Source organism: Triticum aestivum, chromosome 6B, assembly GCF_018294505.1.
Source record: "Triticum aestivum cultivar Chinese Spring chromosome 6B, IWGSC CS RefSeq v2.1, whole genome shotgun sequence".
NCBI classification, from domain to species: domain Eukaryota; kingdom Viridiplantae; phylum Streptophyta; class Magnoliopsida; order Poales; family Poaceae; genus Triticum; species Triticum aestivum.
The window spans coordinates 545,676,534-545,693,797 of record NC_057810.1 but is presented as its reverse complement, the minus strand read 5'-3'; the positions used below and the strand labels follow the sequence as shown (position 1 = coordinate 545,693,797).

Below are 17,264 nucleotides of genomic sequence, written 5' to 3'. Positions count from 1 at the left end.
TCTACAGGATTCTCTTTTGTTTGTGTATTTGTCAGCGGCCGCAAAGCTGTGCATCGCACAGAGTCTGCTCCTTTGACGGTCATACCATACCTTTTTTTCTTTCTTTTTTCGCCGAAGGCGGCACCATACCCGGAGTAGCCACGTAGCACATCACCCGAACTAGGAAGCACCGCGTCCATCCTTTCACCCTGATGGACATGTGCAACAGGGATGCCGCAATGTTCTCTCTAGTCTACCAAATGAAAGCCACTTTCATTAGCCATCAAAACAAACTCCTCCAAAAAGATACCGTAGCTAAACATCGAGCCAGTTTACGAAAATGTCGAACTAAAGGTAATGTAGAACTTACTTTAGCTAATTCTCTATACTTTGCAGATTTTATTGGCAACCAAACAGCTGAAATCGAAACTGGTCTCGGGACAAATGGAGGAAGAAAAACCCGGTCCATGCGCGACAGAAGCCGCGGCACCCGTACGGAGGCGACGCTTCCAGCAGGTCGACTGTGGACGAGGTCCACAAACCCCGGGGTCCCGATTCCCAGTATATGCTCTCGTCTCGTGGGTGGTGCGAGGGAATCCGGTGCGGCTCGGCCCCCCAACCGCGGCTTCCATCCCACTCTTGCTTCCACTAAAGCGTTATCCCCCGCGTGGCCGCCTCCCAGCCGTCCACCCGGCGATCCGACGGCCACGGAAGCCCGAGCGACCGGCCCCGGACGCCCGCCAGGCCCACGGCGCTTTCCCCCCGTATATCTTTCGCGTCGCCAGAAAGGAAGGCCACGCCTCAAAGTTAATATCGCGGCATCGGGTCCTGCGCTGCGCGCTTGCTGCTGCTCCCTCGCCCTCGCCTCCGCTGCCGTCGCGCCAGATCAACCCCGCCGGTGAGGGATCCCTCTCCCTCCCCCTCCCCTCTCCTCCCTTCCCTGCCGTCGGTTCCGTTTCGGGTGGCCGGACCGGTTGCTTCGCCGCCCGTTCGACGGGGCGGCGGCGCTGGTTTGTTGAGGCGTGGCGCTGTGCCACTGTACTGTACGAGTGAGCGCATTTCCTGGTTCCTGTCGCTTGCAGTCCGTTCTTCTGCTGCTTATTTTTTCTCCGGTTACGGCCTCCCTGGTTCGGTGGTTTAGGTGGGATCCTTCTGCTCTGATTCGTCTGAGGGATGGTGGTGCGTTTCGCGATCGGTCGATTGTGGTATGGCTCGTGGCCTCTTTCTCGTCTGCTGCTTCCCTTTTTGCTCCGCAGGGTAAAATTCCCCCCTCTGTTCACCTGCTCCTCCATCTCTCCCTGTGTACGTTCCTGTGCATTTCGGTGGTCTTGAACGGCCTTTCCACCGCGATTCAAGTGCTCAAATCTCCCCTGAGTTTCGAATAGGACGAAGACGACGACGAGAACTCGGCGGCGCTTTTTTTTCGATTTTTGTCCGTTCTCTGGATTTAGTCCGATCTGTTTCGCGGCTGCAGAGGCGCGGATATTTTCCTCCTTCCGTGGTGTTCCTTCTCGTCCTTTTTGAGCAACTTCTCTTTCCTCTAGTTTGCCAAACTTGTAGCAGCATGCGTCGCTGCTCTCCAAATCTGTTCGTTGCGGTTGCGGCGGCTGTTTCCCCTCTTAGATAATGTTCTTTTTTACCCGCATTTGTGCTTTGTCTCGCCTATGCTCCTGGATGATTCTGTTACTATTTCTAGAGAGCACGAGTTGGACCATGCGGCAGTTGTTCTTCAAGGGGAGGCTCTTAATCTTGTCTGATGTTCAGTTAGGAGTACTATTTAGGACGTGATGTCATCTTCCGATTTACTTTATTTTGCTTCTGAAGATCATGCTAGCTTTGACTAGTACACTGCAGTCCTGTCCAGTCCTCGCATAAATTATTAGCCTAGGTCCTGTCTATCTGTTAAATTAGTGTTACTTGTTAATATTGTTTACTGATAGTATATTGCTGCTATTCTTTGGAAGTTACTTGTTAGAAGGGCTGTGCACTTTACATTTAGCCTTTTGCGTGTGGACGTGTGGCGTTGTCGACTGGGGACTTTTTCTGGCTTTTCAAATGCCAATGAAGTTGCTTAGATCTGTCTTTCTTTGCGGCCATTTTCAGTCTGCTAGTATATTATGTGGTCAATTATCAGGCAATGTAGAGCCCAGTTCAGGGAACATGGAAACTGTGTATCCTTGGATGCAACTGCGCTGTGTTTAGGGGTAGTTGCCAACACAAAGGGTTATTGGGATGGACAAAGTTGAATTACTTGTGATATATGTGTCAGTATTGATGTGGAAAGAGCTACGTGGTCAGGATTAGGCAACTCATGCAAAAACATGAGAATACAGGGTCAGGTTTTCCGTTTTCCATTTTTGCATAGTCCATACATAGCTTTCACCACCCAACATTCAGTAGAGCATTATTTAGGTTAATATGTTGAGTTATTTAGGACGTGATGCCATCTTCAGATTTTATTTTATTTTGTTTCGATTCCTAAGATCATGCTAACTTTGACTAACGTACTACAGTCCTGTGCTGGCATAGATTATTAGCCTATTCTAACTGCAGCTCGTGCCTATCTGTTAAATTAATGTTAGTTGTTACTAGTATTGTTTACTGATGTCTTGCTAGTGTTCTTTTCTAAGTTATTTATGAGAAGGGGTGTGCACCTTACATTTGCCTTTTGCGTGTGGCCTTGGAGTTACCCCGCCTAACTGTGGTCCTCTGGCCTTTCAGTTTGTTCAATGCCAACTAAGTTGCTTAGATCTGTCTTTCTTTGTGACAATTATCTGTTTGCATGTGAATGATTTTCACTGACAGGAGAACACTGATGCGAGTATTCAATTGGTTCTCCGGGTTATGGATGTTGTAGTAGTCATTTGGATTGGATAAGTGCATAATTTGTCTGCTATTATGTGGTATGGTCAGTTATCTGGCAATAGAGACCAGAGTATTAGTATACATATTCAGGAAACAAGGAAATTGTGTATTCTTGAATACAACTGCGTTGTGTTTAGGGGAAGTTGCCAACACGAGGTTTCTTGGGATGGGCAAAGTTGAATCTACCTGTATTGTCGACAGTTTCTGTGCTTATGTAGGTGTCAGTATTGCTGTCGAAAGATTAGGCAACTCATGCAAAAACATGAGAATACAGGGTTAGGTTTTCCGTTTTGCATAGTCCATACATTGGAGATTTCTTCTTGATGGTCAAGCACCAGGTTGAAATTTATTTGCCCATTACATAGCTTTCACTACCCAACATGTAGTAGAGCATTATTCAGATTAATATGCGGAGGATGACATTGTTAGCTTCGAAATGTTTATAATTTAGTTTGTTGCATGAAATTTTGAAGTTCTGTAATGTTTTCTCACCCTATGTTTGGAGCCTCTCTTAACTTGTCTTTCAAGTATTTACATTTGCTTGTTAGTGTCCTTGATATAGAGAATCTAGTTACTTACCGATGATATTTTCTAATTATACAGCCATGTCTGGAGAAGCTGATGGGAAGACCTACCAGGTATCAAGGATGCCCCCTGCTGCTCTCAATGAGCGCATCCTTTCTTCCATGTCTCAAAAGCACGTTGCTGCTCACCCATGGCATGACCTGGAGATAGGTATTGTGCACCCTCAGTTGAACAATGTTAAGATAGTTTTGCTAAAAATTTGTACTGTGCTGCAAGTGTTTCTGTTTAATATCTTACTAGTTGCTATATTTTCTTTGAAAGTGCAGGTCCAGGAGCCCCTGCAGTTTTCAACTGTGTAAGTTTAACGAACTTGCAAAATGGATCTGTTTATCATAAAGAGATTCATTGTTCCTGACCCTGCTTCACCTTAATTGTTATTTGAACAAAAAGATCACAATAAACTTTTGGTAAAAGTTCTATCTTGGTCGGAGTGGGGATAGCATTTCTCTTCTGCATGTCTATGGAGTTTTGCAAAACCCAAACACCTCAGAGATAGATATAGATCTTTTAAATAGTTTAGCTTTAGTCGATGTTCTGATCAACTTGATTGATATCAAATTGGAGCTTTACCTTCATGCTTGCATTTAGTTTCAAATTTCGTCATAGGGACTGAAATTGATCTACTTGGTTTTGAAGTCTTGAAATCCTCCTTTTGAAACTTCCATACTTGTATTAATTCCATAAAAAAATGGGGTCAGGTTTATTGAGACTTTTTGGGCCATTCTAGAGTTTGCAGTTCCTGCTACCAGTTTGGCTTTCACATGATATATACTAGCTCAGGCGTGTCTCAAGTTATTGTACTAAGCCATTGTTATATGCATTAATCTTACTTTGTGTGACCAGCTAAGACAAGATGTTCTATTCTGGATTTCCTTTTTATTTTCCTGTCTTTATCTGCTGTTTTATTAAGTTATGTGCAGTTACACAGACTTGTTTCTTTTTCCTTTCATTTCCAGGTGGTTGAGATTCCTAGAGGCAGCAAGGTTAAGTATGAGTTGGACAAAGCAACTGGTCTTATCAAGGTCAGCTTGCCGTACATCGTTTTGCCTTTGTGTGCATCATGTTACTTAACTCCCTGTTGAATCCTAAAGGGTGTCATTAGAATCCAGCTGTTATGCTCAGAATGTAAAAGGGAGATTAAAGACACTATCTATTAACACTGCATGTACAAATTGAGGAGTTCTGTTAATACTGACAAAAGGACATGCCTTAATAATGTGCCACTAACTGTAGGTTAGTCAGTAATGTGCCACACATGAATGTGGAGCACTTGCATAGTTGCATCTTACACTACTTTTATTCTACATTGATAAAAGAAAACTTGAACGTTTTGTTTATTCCAGGTTGATCGTGTTCTGTACTCCTCAGTTGTGTACCCACACAATTATGGCTTCATTCCACGCACACTCTGCGAGGATAATGACCCGATGGACGTCCTTGTCCTGATGCAGGTATCGAATGGATGCGGTGCTTAATTATTTGTACATTATATAAGCTCTGTCCTAACATCACTGCTCTTTCTCCTGGACAGGAACAAGTTGTTCCTGGTTGCTTCCTGCGTGCCCGTGCTATTGGGCTTATGCCTATGATTGATCAGGTTAGATTTCACCATCACTTGTTTAAATTGAAGATGCTTTATTTCATGTCAGCATGGACAAGAAATTATTTGCTTGTATATTCCACTGCACAGTTTTAAGATTGCTTGATGCATGAGCTCAGAAAGGCAGCAAAAACAAAGGGTGAAGAATTAGAGTACCACTTAAAAAGTGGGTTCTATCTGACTGCTGAGTTCTTACATTAGTTAATCATTTGATGTCACTAGGGTGAGAAAGATGACAAGATCATAGCTGTCTGTGCTGATGATCCTGAGTACCGTCACTTCAGAGACATCAGTGAACTTCCCCCGCATCGCCTACAGGAGATCCGTCGCTTCTTTGAAGACTGTACATTCCTCAACTATGATCAATTTCACTTTCCGTTCCAAAATTGTATGTGCCAGATCATGAACTGAACTAACTGGATTCTGACCATTGAACTTGTGTTGTGTTTGACAGACAAGAAGAATGAAAACAAGGAGGTTGCAGTGAATGATTTCCTCCCAGCAGAAGATGCCATCAACGCAATCAAGTACTCAATGTGAGTTTTGCTGCTTCATACTTGTACTAAATTTGTTTACTCTACTAGCATATGGTCTCTATACTGCCTTACTGTTATTTTCTTTTCTTTTCTTTTTTTGCGGGTGGCTTACTGTTAACTGAACTGTTTCTTTCTTGCGCTGAACCGCTTAAAATGCTATACGGCAGGGACCTCTACGGTTCGTACATCATGGAGGGCTTAAGGAAGTGATCTCCAGCTGGTGGACTGCAGATGCTACGCGATCCGCCCTACGGCTTATTAATAGTACGGCAGACATTTATGTTGACATGATGATCGAAAACCATCAGTCTGTCGGGGATCTATATATACCTTCTGTCCATGCTGAGCCAAGCATGGGTACATTTTCCTTCCGTATATGCCATGTCAGGTCCAAGTATTTGACCTCTTGCTGGAACCTTTTTTGTCAAACCGTCTCTTAACAGAGCGGCTGCTTAATAGGAAATCAGCGTTACGTGAAGGCGCGTATGCGTGCCTCCAGTCCGTTTAACCGTGTGATATCTTGATGTTGTGTGGTATCCGCTGGTTTCGCTTTCCCTTGGGTTTTTTTTTCCCCATTAATTAGTTTTCTGTGAACGTCCTCAGCTGTTGTCACGATCATGGAATCCTGTGTAGTCTTTGTCACAGGAGTTCAGAGCTGTTGGAACTTTTTCAAGGAACGTCCTCAACTGGTGTCACATCTTCAGTTTTCTCTCTCTATTCATCTCAGCCACATCCCTTTGCATCACGCCATCGCATTGCTAGTTTCTTTCACGTTTAGCGTCTCTGGATGATCCGAATATCCAATTCTGCGTTTGGGCTCATCTGCACCTCATGAACAGTAAATTCAAAAATAATAAAATTCTGAATTTTTTTGTGGAGAAAGATGACTTAGTGTGTGAGGTGCGTGTCAAACTTTAAAGCATTTGGAAATCAGGTCCAGACAATGCACAAACAGTAAACTTTTCACAGACCTCAAATTTATCTTTTTTTACTGAGAGCTACTCGGACATCCAAATGCTCTAAATTTTGGCATGGAGACCACGGTGAGGCCAACTCCATCGCGCGACCCTATCCTGTCCGGCCCGGTCCGTTTGGGGTAAAAGGGACAAAGGAGGCGGCCCAGCGCGCGGGCGCAAACAGACTTTTGTCCGTTTTGTGTCCGCTTTCGACCCATCCGCGGCCCAAGTTTGCGCCGCTTTTGGGGTGAAACGGACACCACGCGGACGCGCGGGTCGTCTGCGCGTGTCCTCCCCTGGCCCGCCCGTCGGTGGCACAGGACGGGCCTTTTTCTATCCGCCCCCTCCTCCCTCCGGCCGCATCCACTCCACTCTTCCACACTCTTCCCCTCTCTCCCCCTCGCCGCCGCCGGCCGCCCGCTGCCATTGCAGCCGTGCACCTCGGACGCGCGCTTGCCCAGCCCCTTCCTCTTGTCGCTGCCGAGCTACCCAAGCACGGCCACCTTGTTTGCGCATCCGCCGACCGGATTTGGGGCGGATCCGGTCGGTCTTGAGCTCGCCCGGCTGTGGGAGGCCGGGCCGCGCCATGGACTGGCCGGGCACCTTGCCGGAAGGCCCTGGCAGGGCCGCAAGGCCACATGCAGGCAGTGGCTCGTCCTCTAGCCGCTCGGATCTGCACCGTCGGTGGTCCGCCGACAGATACGCGAATGGCGGCCGGCCGGGCTCGTAGCTTGCCCAAAAGCTCGTCGGCGTGCCGTTGCCCCTCATCAAGTGCGACCACTGCCCAAGGGTGGTCGTGCGCCGCGTGTCTACAACGCCGGAGCATCCCGGATGGGTGTTCATCAAGTGCTTAAAGAAGGGTGTTCATCCCGGATACTATGTGCGAAGAAGCAACAAGGCACGATACTACGTGTGAGGAAGCAACGTCGACTTCTGGCTTGAAGAAGAAAGGAGGGGGCAACGTCGTGCCTCCTCCACAGATCAACAATGAGTGCATCGAGAAGGCGCTAACCCAACTCAAGGGAGCAGTTATGGAAGTTGGGTATCTTCTCAAATGTATTCTTGTGGTTCTTGTTTTCTTTGGCCTTATTTTACTAGTCAAAATGTGATGATGTATTGTCATGTACCGAAAATGAATGATAAAAAAAGTTTAAGGACTTGCAAAGAAATATACGCGGACAGGATGGGGCAAATGGATGCGGCCGCGCGCTGGGCGCACGGCCACCGCATCCCAGGACAGGCCCGGACACGACCCCAAACCCCTACCCAAACGGACAGAATCCGGACAAAACGGACGTCCGTTTGGGGTCGCGCGGTGGAGTTGGCCTGACGCACTTCGTCATCTTTCTCCACAAAAAAGTTAGAATTTTTTGAATTTTTATACTATTTTAAAACATTTTTGTAGTCACTCCCGGAGATGAGCCCGGGAGCCAAAACGCCTCACTCCTGGATGGTCTTTTTTTTATGTTAAATCTCTCTAGTCTCTGCTAAGTAAATAGGTAATTTTTCTACTAATTTAATCCATAAGTAGATAACTAGCATGGCATTGACAGAACTAACAACATACTGGTACTGGTCTAAACAAGCACGTACTACGCAAACACTAGACAAATCTACACATGATGCTAGCACTGCTAATACAGAAATTATCAGGAGAGGGATAAATGCGTTATACCCTCCAATAGGCCATGCAGAAGCCGCCGCGGCGGTGGCAGCAGCAGCAGCGTCCTCGGTGGCCTTCTTGTCGGCCTCGGTCTTCTCGGCGGTGGCACGTTCGGCGTCGCTGGACATGGTGATGATGGAGACGACGCGGACGTAGAGGAAGTAGTGGATCAGAGGCGAGCAGTCGCGTAGTCGCTTCCCAAAAACCTATTCGTCTTTCTCCCGTACAGGAACCAGAGAGACGGGGTTTCGGAGACCTGTTCTCCCGTCGACCGTGTACGCGGCAGACAGGATGGAGTCACCGGCGGCAGCAGCAGCAAAGGAACGACGGGGGGTGGTTCGCGTGGAGCAGATGTGATCTGATCGTGGCGGCTAGGGTTAGGGGACACCACACACTTATATAGACACAGCCGTGTGGAGAGACGTGGGCTCGACCCACGTCCGAGTCCGTGACAGCCCACGATCCGACGTCTCAGATCGTGGCCCTACTGTCAGAAACTCTCCGTTAGTGACTGGCAAAAATAAGCGCATAGGTGTGAGCTCGGCTCAGCTCATTCCCGCAACCCGCGTCGCGTCGCGTCGCGTCGCGACGAGGCGTGGCAAGGTGGGCGGCGGTGGAGGAGCGCGCGAGGGCCTCTTCTCTTCTCAAGCTCCAATAGCATGTAGAAGAGCCACCCTTATAAGGAGGTCCAACTCCTCTTCCACTTCCGGGGTGGGACTAAACTTCCCACCTCTATCTAGTGCCAATAACCCACATGGGCCCTTAGAAATATTTCTGAAATTGCTATATGGGCTTAAGGCCCATCTCAAATTTCAGCAATCCCCCACCAGATCTCGAGGGCCCATTGTGTCCTCTGTTCCAATTGTTGTTTTGATATACTAGTGTTTCAGTGAAGACCTATAAAGGTTGAGCTTCACCTAGAGCAAGTAGCTACACTCCTTCACAACTGAACAATGGACTATGCTTGAATTGTCAGTTTGGCGTAAAGAAGCTTCACCACATGTCTTACTAGTACTAGGCTGCCGAAGGCTGACCCCTCGGGTGGAGCATATAAGTCACACTCCTGGCCTATTCATGAGCTTGCTAGAGATCACCCCAATCTCATAGACTGTGACCAGCAGTCAGGCTCATATAGGTGTGTTCCTTCAAAGATCGCTCTGTAGGATAGCATCTTGCTTACATAAGCCTTGGAACACATTAAGACAATAGTCATCCTACCATACATTATTGAGAGTATTGCATCTCCAACGGAGTGGGTTAGAATAGTTACTCTCCTCAGTTCACCACTGGCTTGTTTTCCGAGGTCCTACTTCACGGAATCTCCGATCACATAGGTTGGGTTACCACCATGGCAACTCATGTGGGTCTCATACCCATCTCCCTTGATGCACTATCTATCACTACACGTGATAGCCCTTTCGTAAAGGGGCCTGCCAGATTCTTAGCCGTATGGACATAGTCCAGCGCTATCACTCCGGAGTTTCTTTATTTTCTGTCATCTTTTAATCTCATTCTTATGTGTTTGTTGGACTTCATGTTGTCCTTTGAACTCTTCACCTTGGTGATGATGTTGGAAATATGCCCTAGAAGCAATAATAAAAGGATTATTATTATATTTCCTTGTTCATGATAATTGTCTTTTATTCATGCTATAATTGTATTATCCGGAAATCGTAATACACGTGTGAATACATAGACCACAATATGTCCCTAGTGAGCCTCTAGTTGACTAGCTCGTTGATCAACAGATAGTCATGGTTTCCTGACTATGGACATTGGATGTCATTGATAACGGGATCACATCATTAGGAGAATGATGTGATGGACAAGACCCAATCCTAAGCATAGCACAAGATCGTGTAGTTCATTTTGCTAGAGCTTTTCCAATGTCAAGTATCCTTTCCTTAGACCATGAGATCGTGTAACTCCCGGATACCATAGGAGTGCTTTGGGTGTACCAAACGTCACAACGTAACTGGGTGACTATAAAGGTGCACTACAGGTATCTCCGAAAGTATCTGTTGGGTTGACACGGATCGAGACTAGGATTTGCCACTCTGTATGACGGAGAGGTATCTCTGGGCCCACTCGGTATTGCATCATCATAATGAGCTCAAAGTGACCAAGTGTCTGGTCACGGGATCATGCATTACGGTATGAGTAAAGTGACTTGCCGGTAACGAGATTGAACGAGGTATTGGGATACCGACGATCGAATCTCGGGCAAGTAACATACCGATTGACAAAGGGAATTGTATACGGGGTTGCTTAAATCCTCGACATCATGGTTCATCCGATGAGATCATCGAGGAGCATGTGGGAGCCAACATGGGTATCTAGATCCCGCTGTTGGTTATTGACCGGAGAGCCATCTCGGTCATGTCTACATGTCTCCCGAACCCGTAGGGTCTACACACTTAAGGTTCGGTGACACTAGGGTTGTAGAGATATGAGTATGCAGCAAACTGAAAGTTGTTCGGAGTCCCGGATGAGATCCCGGACGTCACGAGGAGTTCCGGAATGTTCTGGAGGTAAAGAATTATATATAGGAAGTGCAGTTTCGGCCATTGGGAGAGTTTCGGGGGTCACCGGTATTGTACCGGGACCACCGGAAGGGTCCCGGGGGTCCACCGGGTGGGGCCACCTATCCCGGAGGGCCCCGTGGGCTGAAGTGGGGAGGGGACCAGCCCCTGGTGGGCTGGTGCACCCCCCCTTGGGCCCCCCCTGCGCCTAGGGTTGGAAACCTTAGGGTGGGGGGAGGGCGCCTCCACTTGCCTTGGGGGGCCCTCCACCCCCCTGGCCGCCGCCCCCCCCTTGGGAGATCCCATCTCCAGGGTCGGCGCCCCCCCCCCCAGGAGGCCTATATAAAGGGAGAGAGGGAGGGCAGCCGCACCCTGAAGTCTTAGCGCCTCCCTCTCCCCTGCTACACCTCTTCCTCTCGCAGAAGCTCAGCGAAGCTCTGCCGGAACCCTGCTGCATCCACCACCACGCCATTGTGCTGCTGGATCTTCATCAACCTCTCCTTCCCCCTTGCTGGATCAAGAAGGAGGAGACGTCACGCTGACCGTATGTGTGTTGTACGCGGAGGTGTCGTCCGTTCGGCGCTAGGATCTCCGGTGATTTGGATCACGACGAGTACAACTCCATCAACCCCGTTCTCTTGAACGCTTCCGCTCGCGATCTACAAGGGTATGTAGATGCACTCCCCTCTCTTGTTGCTAGATGAACTCATAGATTGATCTTGGTGAATGTAGGAAAAAATTTATTTTATGCAACGTTCCCCAACAGTGGCATCATGAGCTAGGTCTATGTGTAGTTCTCTATTGCACGAGTAGAACATAAATCTGTTGTGGGCGTAGATGTTGTCAACTTTCTTGCCGCTACTAGTCTTATTTTGCTTCAGCGGTATTGTGGGATGAAGCGGCCTGGACCGACCTTACACGTACGCTTACGTGAGACAGGTTCCACCGACTGACATGCACTAGTTGCATAAGGTGGCTAGCGGGTGTCTGTCTCTCCCACTTTAGTTGGAGCGGATTCGATGAAAAGGGTCCTTATGAAGGGTAAATAGAAGTTGACAAATCACGTTGTGGTTATTCGTAGGTAAGAAAACGTTCTTGCTAGAACCCTATTGCAGCCACATAAAAGATGCAACAACAATTAGAGGACGTCTAACTTGTTTTTGCAGCAATTGCTTTGTGATGTGATATGGCCAAAAGTTGTGACGAATGATGAATGATATATTGTGATGTATGACATCATGTTCTTGTAATAGGAATCACGACTTGCATGTCGATGAGTATGACAACCGGCAGGAGCCATAGGAGTTGTCTTAATTATTGTATGACCTGCGTGTCAATGATTTAACGCCATGTAATTACTTTACTTTATTGCTAAACCGTTAGCCATAGTAGTAGAAGTAATAGTTGGCGAACAACTTCATGGAGACACGATGATGGAGATCATGGTGTCATGCTGGTGACGAAGATGATCATGGAGCCCCGAAGATGAAGATCAAAGGAGCTATATGATATTGGCCATATCATGTCACTACTATATAATTGCATGTGATGTTTATTATGTTTATGCATCTTGTTTACTTAGAACGACGGTAGTAAATAAGATGATCCCTTATAATAATTTCAAGAAAGTGTTCCCCTAACTGTGCACCGTTGCTAAAGTTCGTCGTTTCGAAGCACCACGTGATGATCGGGTGTGATAGATTCGTACGTTCACATACAACGGGTGTAAGACAGATTTACACATGCAAAACACTTAGGTTAACTTGACAAGCCTAGCATGTACAGACATGGCCTCGGAACACAGAGACCGAAAGGTCGAACATGAGTCGTATGGAAGATACGATCAACATGGAGATGTTCACCGATGATGACTAGTCCGTCTCATGTGATGATCGGACACGGCCTAGTCGACTCGGATCATGTAACACTTAGATGACTAGAGGGATGTCAAATCTGAGTGGGAGTTCATTAAATAATTTGATTAGATGAACTTAATTATCATGAACTTAGTCTAAAATCTTTGCAAAATGTCTTGTAGATCAAATGGCCAACGCTCATGTCAACATGAACTTCAACGCGTTCCTAGAGAAAACCAAGCTGAAAGATGATGGCAGCAACTATAGGGACTGGGCCCGGAACCTGAGGATCATCCTCATAGCTGCCAAGAAAGCATATGTCCTAGAAGGACCGCTAGGTGATGCACCCATCCCAGAGAACCAAGACGTTATGAATGCTTGGCAGTCACGTGCTGATGATTACTCCCCCATTCAGTGCGGCATGCTTTACAACTTACAACCGGGGCTCCAAAAGTGTTTTGAGCAACACGGAGCATATGAGATGTTCGAGGAGCTGAAAATGGTTTTCCAAGCTCATGCCCGGGTCGAGAGATATGAAGTCTCCGACAAGTTCTATAGTTGTAAGATGGAGGAAAAAAGTTCTGTCAGTGAGCACATACTCAAAATGTCTAGGTTGCACAACCGCCTGTCCCGGCTGGACATTAACCTCCCGGACAAGGCGGTCATTGACAGAATCCTTCAGTCGCTCCCGCCGAGCTACAAGAGTTTTGTGATGAACTACAATATGCAGGGGATGGTGAAAACTATTCCTAAAGTATTTTCAATGCTGAAGTCGGCAGAGGTAGAAATCAAGAAAGAACATCAAGTGTTGATGGTCAATAAAACCACCAAGTTCAAGAAGGGCAAGGGTAAGAAGAACTTCAAGAAGGACGGCAAGGATGTTGCCGCACCCGGTAAGCCAGTTGCCGGGAAGAAGTCAAAGAATGGACCCAAGCCTGAGACTGAGTGCTTTTATTGCAAAGGGAAGGGTCACTGGAAGCGGAACTGCCCCAAATACTTAGCAGACAAGAAGGCCGGCAACACTAAAGGTATATTTGATATACATGTAATTGATGTGTACCTTACCAGTACTCGTAGTAACTCCTGGGTATTTGATACCGGTGCCGTTTCTCATATTTGTAACTCACAACAGGAGCTGCGGAATAAGCGGAGACTGGCGAAGGACGAGGTGACGATGCGCGTCGAGAATGGTTCCAAGGTTGATATGATCGCCGTCGGCATGCTGCCTCTACATTTACCCACGGGGTTAGTTTTAAACCTCAATAATTGTTATTTAGTGCCAAGTTTGAGCATGAACATTGTATCTGGATCTCGTTTAATATGAGATGGCTACTCATTTAAATCCGAGAATAATGGTTGTTCTATTTATATGAGAGATATGTTTTATAGTCATGCCCCGATGGTCAATGGTTTATTCTTAATGAATCTCGAACGTAATGTTACACATATTCATAGTGTGAATACCAAAAGATGTAAAGTTGATAACGATAGTCCCACATATTTGTGGCACTGCCACCTTGGTCACATTGGTGTCAAGCGCATGAAGAAGCTCCATGCTGATGGACTTTTAGAGTCTCTCGATTATGAATCATTTGACACATGCGAACCATGCCTCATGAGCAAAATGACCAAGACTTCGTTCTCCGGAACAATGGAGCGAGCAACCAACTTATTGGAAATCATACATACCGATGTGTGCGGTCCAATGAGCGTTGAGGCTCGCGGAGGATATCGTTATGTTCTCACTCTCACTGATGACTTGAGTAGATATGGGTATGTCTACTTGATGAAACACAAGTCTGAGACCTTTGAAAAGTTCAAAGAATTTCAGAATGAGGTAGAGAATCAACGTGACCGAAAGATAAAATTCTTACGATCAGATCATGGAGGAGAATATTTAAGTCACGAATTTGGTACACACTTAAGAAAATGTGGAATCGTTTCACAACTCACGCCGCCTGGAACACCTCAGCGTAACGGTGTGTCCGAACGTCGTAATCGCACTCTATTGGATATGGTGCGATCTATGATGTCTCTTACCGATTTACCGCTATCATTTTGGGGATACGCTCTAGAGACAACTACATTCACTTTAAATAGGGCTCCATCTAAATCCGTTGAGACAACACCGTATGAATTATGGTTTGGGAAGAAACCTAAGCTGTCGTTTCTAAAAGTTTGGGGATGCGATGCTTATGTCAAGAAACTTCAACCTGAAAAGCTCGAACCCAAGTCGGAAAAATGCGTCTTCATAGGATACCCTAAGGAAACCATTGGGTATACCTTCTACCTTAGATCCGAAGGCAAGATCTTTGTTGCCAAGAACGGATCCTTTCTGGAAAAAGAGTTTCTCTCGAAAGGAGTAAGTGGGAGGAAAGTAGAACTCGATGAAGTACTACCTCTTGAACCGGAAAGTAGTGCAGCTCAGGAAAATGTTCCTGTGATGCCTACACCGACTGGAGAGGAAATAAATGATGATGATCAAGGTACTTTGGATCAAGTTGCTACTGAACTTCGTAGGTCCACAAGGACACATTCCACACCAGAGTGGTATGGCAACCCTGTCCTGGAAATCATGTTGTTAGATAACGGTGAACCTTCGAACTATGAAGAAGCGATGGTGAGCCCAGATTCCAACAAATGGCTTGAAGCCATGCAATCCGAGATAGAATCCATGTATGAAAACAAAGTATGGACTTTGACAGACTTGCCTGATGATCGGCGAGCGATAGAAAACAAATGGATCTTTAAGAAGAAGACGGACGCGGATGGTAATATTACCATCTATAAAGCTCGACTTGTCGCTGAGGGTTATCGGCAAGTTCAAGGGATTGACTATGATGAGACTTTCTCTCCTGTAGCGAAGCTGAAGTCCGTCCGAATCATGTTAGCAATTGCCGCATACTATGATTATGAGATATGGCAGATGGACGTCAAAACGGCATTCCTTAACGGACATCTTAAGGAAGAACTGTATATGATGCAGCCGGAAGGTTTTGTCGATCCTAAGAATGCTAACAAGGTATGCAAGCTCCAGCGATCCATTTATGGGCTGGTGCAAGCATCTCGGAGTTGGAACATTCGCTTTAATGAGATGATCAAAGCATTTGGGTTTATGCAGACTTATGGAGAAGCCTGCGTTTACAAGAAAGTGAGTGGGAGCTCTATAGCATTTCTCATATTATATGTAGATGACATACTTTTGATGGGAAATGATATAGAACTTTTGGACAGCATTAAGGTCTACTTGAATAAATGTTTTTCAATGAAGGACCTTGGAGAAGTTGCTTACATATTAGGCATCAAGATCTATAGGGATAGATCGAGACGCCTCATAGGTCTTTCACAAAGCACATACCTTGATAAGATATTGAAGAAGTTCAAAATGGATCAGTCCAAGAAGGGGTTCTTGCCTGTATTGCAAGGTGTGAGATTGAGCTCGGCTCAATGCCCGACCACGGCAGAAGATAAAGAAGAGATGAGTGTCATCCCCTATGCTTCAGCCATAGGATCTATTATGTATGCCATGCTGTGTACCAGACCTGATGTAAACCTTGCCATAAGTTTGGTAGGAAGGTACCAAAGTAATCCCGGCAAGGAACACTGGACAGCGGTCAAGAATATCCTGAAGTACCTAAAAAGGACAAAGGACATGTTTCTCGTTTATGGATGTGACGAAGAGCTCATCGTAAAGGGTTACGTCGATGCTAGCTTCGACATAGATCTGGATGACTCTAAGTCACAAACCGGATACGTGTATATGTTGAATCGTGGAGCAGTAAGCTGGTGCAGTTGCAAGCAGAGCGTCGTGGCGGGATCTACATGTGAAGCGGAGTACATGGCAGCCTCGGAGGCAGCGCATGAAGCAATATGGATGAAGGAGTTCATCACCGACCTAGGAGTCATACCCAATGCGTCGGGGCCAATCACTCTCTTCTGTGACAACACTGGAGCTATTGCCCTTGCCAAGGAGCCCAGGTTTCACAAGAAGACGAGGCACATCAAGCGTCGTTTCAACTCCATCCGTGAAAATGTTCAAGATGGAGACATAGATATTTGCAAAGTACATACGGATCTGAATGTCACAGATCCGTTGACTAAACCTCTTCCGCGAGCAAAACATGATCAACACCAGAACTCTATGGGTGTTCGATTCATCACAATGTAACTAGATTATTGACTCTAGTGCAAGTGGGAGACTGTTGGAAATATGCCCTAGAGGCAATAATAAAAGGATTATTATTATATTCCCTTGTTTATGATAATTGTCTTTTATTCATGTTATAATTGTATTATCCGGAAATCGTAATACACGTGTGAATACATAGACCACAATATGTCCCTAGTGAGCCTCTAGTTGACTAGCTCGTTGATCAATAGATAGTCATGGTTTCCTGACTATGGACATTGGATGTCATTGATAACGGGATCACATCATTAGGAGAATGATGTGATGGACAAGACCCAATCCTAAGCATAGCACAAGATCGTGTAGTTCGTTTTGCTAGAGCTTTTCCAATGTCAAGTATCTTTTCCTTAGACCATGAGATCGTGTAACTCCCGGATACCGTAGGAGTGCTTTGGGTGTACCAAACGTCACAACGTAACTGGGTGACTATAAAGGTGCACTACAGGTATCTCCGAAAGTATCTGTTGGGTTGACACGGATCAAGACTGGGATTTGTCACTCCGTATGACGGAG

General features: G+C 46.3%; 1 protein-coding gene across 1 annotated transcript; it reads left to right on the top strand.

The window, feature by feature from the left end:
- Positions 1–686: 686 nt before the first annotated feature.
- On the top strand, positions 687–6,073 carry LOC123137918 (soluble inorganic pyrophosphatase). The gene is made up of 9 exons (XM_044557810.1): positions 687–877; positions 3,448–3,579; positions 3,696–3,724; positions 4,386–4,451; positions 4,773–4,880; positions 4,961–5,026; positions 5,252–5,372; positions 5,484–5,565; positions 5,733–6,073. Exons 2-9 carry the CDS (start codon positions 3,450–3,452, stop codon positions 5,773–5,775), a joined length of 645 nt encoding a protein of 214 aa, XP_044413745.1. The 5' UTR covers positions 687–877; positions 3,448–3,449; the 3' UTR covers positions 5,776–6,073.
- The last annotated feature ends 11,191 nt before the right edge of the window (positions 6,074–17,264 follow it).